Here is a 3,341-nt window from a genome sequence, read left to right as displayed (position 1 = left end):
CCATCAGGCTCCTCTGTCCATGGGATTTCCCAAGCAAGAATATTGGAGTGGGTTGCCATTTCCTTCTGCAGAGGATCTTCCCTACCCAGGGATCAAACCCAGGTCTCTGGCATTGCAGGCGGATTCTTTACCAACTGAGCCACCACGAAGCCCCATAGAGAAGTATAATTAAGATTATATGCATTTGCACTTGTGTGAAATTTTCTAAGTGTATGCAAGTATGCATTTCATGTGTAACAATTAAAAATTATTCTATGTATTCATTCTAAAATAAATACTGAATCATTCCCTTTTAACATTAGACTTGCTATAAACATGCTTTCTGATATAAGAGCCTTCTGATTGCTCCTTTCACCTCTGTGTTTCTCATGCTATAGATCATGGGGTTTAACATTGGTGTAATAATTCCATATAACATGGAGATGAGTCTATCTCTTGCTGGGGAGTGTTGACTGGAAAAGGGACGTACATAGGTAAATATTGTCGTGCCACCGAATAAACAGACCACCAGAAGGTGGGAAGCACATGTGGAAAAGGCTTTACGCTTCCCTTCTGCTGACTGGATCTTTAGGATGGTAGATATGATATAGAAATAAGAGATAAAGATGACCAGGAAGGCACTGCTCCCCAGGATACCTGCTTCCACCAAAATAAGCATTTCTGCCACATAAGTGGATGAGCATGAGAGAGCGACCACTGGTGGGATGTCACAGTAGTACTGGTTAACTTGGTTGGACTTGCAGAAAGAAAGGCGGAATGTGGACACTGTATGAAGGAGGGAATTGAGAAACCCAGCTACCCAAGTCCCAGCAGTCAGCTGAACACAGCGAACCTTGGTAATCATGAGGGTATAACGAAGAGGGAAACAGATGGCCACATACCTGTCATAAGCCATGACAGAGAGAAGGAAGACTTCAGTTCCCACAAGGGCCACCAGAAAATAAAGCTGCAAAGCACACCCAATGTAGGAAATGCTGTGCTTCTCAGTCAAGAGGTTCTCCAGCATCTTGGGAACAGTAACTGATGGGCAGAAGATGTCTAAAAGGGACAGATTTGCCAAAAAGTAATACATGGGTGTATGCAGTTTTTTCTCAGTTCCAATGGCCAAGAGAATAACTCCATTTCCCACCAAGGTGACCTGATAGATGATGGTAAAGACCACGAAAAGAGGGTAGCGCACCTCGGGGAGATCAGAAAGCCCTATAAGAATAAATTGAGTCACTGTGGTTTGATTGCAGATGCCCATCTCTTCAATTCACATCAATCTTTCTGGAAGTAATGTAACAAACAAAAATGAATTAGAGCAAAAAGCCAAAGAGGCAAACAGTGAGAAATTCTTGCAGAACAGATGGTGTGTGGTTGATCATGAATTATGTAAAATAATATTTTATTAGAGATTTTCATTATTATAACTACTGTTAAATACATCTCCTGTGTTCATAATTCTTGAAAGATTTATCCTCAGTGGATCCTTGTCAAGAGGAATCCCTCTGAGAAAGTAAGAATACTTTTAAAAATTTGCCTTCAGTAATACCATTGTAGATTCTTCAAGAATGCTTGAGATTTCACAATCTCAAGCACTGACACTAATGTTCTGTTTCTCACATCTGCTTGAACATTTACCTTATTTTGCCTTGTATTATCTCAATGTGTATTATTTTATACACTATCTCAATACAAACTGTTTGAAGGTAGAAGCTATTCCTTGGTACTTAAAATTTCATATCTGCTACCAACCTCAAATATATCATATAAAAATGTTTATCTAAATGATTGGTGAAAAAGGAATAAATGTTTTATTTGTATAAGAATTTTTATCTAAATGATTCCTAAATAAAAGAATGAGTGAGGTTTTACCTGCTCTGACAAAATGTTTCTATTAGTAAGAAATAAATATGGAAAAACTTTTGTAACTTTAAAGTCATAGTTGTTTAAATATCCGCAACCATGTATTTTCCAGAAAGAGTATACCCTATTATGATTAAGTTAGCCTATAAAATATAAATATGAGTTGGTTGATAGTGTTTGAATGTCATCCAAAAAAGAAACAAATGTATTCATTAATATTCAATTTCTTTTTCTTTTAAAGTTTAAATATTTGACCTGTGTCTGAGTATTTAAAGAATTATGAAGTTACAAAAGTTAAATATGCTTAAACATACCGCTAATACTGAGTCTCCTACATTGCAGGCAGATTCTTTACCATCTGAGCCACAGGGAAGCCCATTGGTGATACCAATTCTTACTTAATTTTCTAATTTCATTTCAATGTATCTTAATAGTCCACATAATCATCCAGTTTATAATATTTACAAAAATTATTTTAATTTAAAATCTACAATATCTCTGTGGATTTTGTCACTTTGCAAACTTTTTAAATATCACACGCATATATTATAGAAAATTGTGAATAGAAAATACAATAAAAAGCCATTTTCAATGCCCACCCCCTCCTTCACATTTATTGTGCCAACTGAAAACCATTAACTGACTTCTGAAATAAAATAAATATAAATAGCACTATTACACACAATGATTTATTTATATGCATTAAATGAAATGGATTTCAGCCACCTTTTCCCCATGCAATGTTTAAACAAAAATCTGAGACACTTTGGGAGATGTTTTTACTCTTTCTACAAGGAGCACCAGAACTATACCATGCTTGGGGAAGGAAAAAAAAAAAAAAACTTTTATCAATAATTCTCAAATCATGACATTTAGGAAATAAGATTACCATGATAATCACAAAGTATCTATAATTTTCAATCTATAGAAGGCATTTAATGAATGAGTTAAATAATGCCTGGGCATCTGTAGGTGGCAGGAGACGTCTGTAAGGCCACCCCTTTGTCCCCGCTCTCCCGCCTCCTCCCCCTTCTTCTTTCAACCTGACTTCCTTTTCTCCCTTGAAATCTTTGATGTTAGTACTTGGAGTCTTCTATTTAAGGGCTTCTCTGGTGGTGCAGAGGTTAAAGTGTCTGCATGCAATGTGGGAGACCTGGGTTTGATCCCTGGGTTGGGAAGATCCCCTGGAGCAGGAAACGGCAACCCACTCCAGTATTCTTGCCTGGAGAATCCCATGGACAGAGGAGCTGGTGGGCTACAGTCCATGGGTCACAAAGAGTCCAACATGACTGAGCGACTTCACTTTCACTTTCAATGAATGAGTTAAAATGTCAAAACAAAAACATCTAATGTGTCACTTCTCAAATTCTCAAATTTTCCATAGTCTATTGTGCTGTTCAATTTCAGTCTACAGTTAATATTTTTAAAATAATATAGTCACTTCAATAAGTTTTTGAAGGCACTTTATAAGAAAATATTTTGAGATAGTAGAT

The 3,341-nt window shown here is 36.5% G+C and overlaps 1 protein-coding gene across 1 annotated transcript; it reads right to left on the bottom strand.

Annotated features, from left to right (window-relative positions):
* Positions 1 to 307: 307 nt before the first annotated feature.
* LOC138441771 (olfactory receptor 5V1-like) lies at positions 308 to 1,246 on the bottom strand. The gene has a single exon (XM_069592842.1). The coding sequence runs from the start codon at positions 1,244 to 1,246 to the stop codon at positions 308 to 310; it is 939 nt and encodes a 312-aa protein (XP_069448943.1).
* Between the last annotated feature and the right edge of the window lie 2,095 nt (positions 1,247 to 3,341).

Source organism: Ovis canadensis, chromosome 5, assembly GCF_042477335.2.
Source record: "Ovis canadensis isolate MfBH-ARS-UI-01 breed Bighorn chromosome 5, ARS-UI_OviCan_v2, whole genome shotgun sequence".
In the NCBI taxonomy this organism is placed as follows: domain Eukaryota; kingdom Metazoa; phylum Chordata; class Mammalia; order Artiodactyla; family Bovidae; genus Ovis; species Ovis canadensis.
This window is presented reverse-complemented; position numbering and strand designations above follow the sequence as displayed.

Excerpts from the sequence above, each read along its gene's own strand:
- LOC138441771 (XM_069592842.1), bottom strand. The coding sequence starts at position 1,246 with ATGGGCATCTGCAATCAAACCACAGTGACTCAATTTATTCTTATAGGG.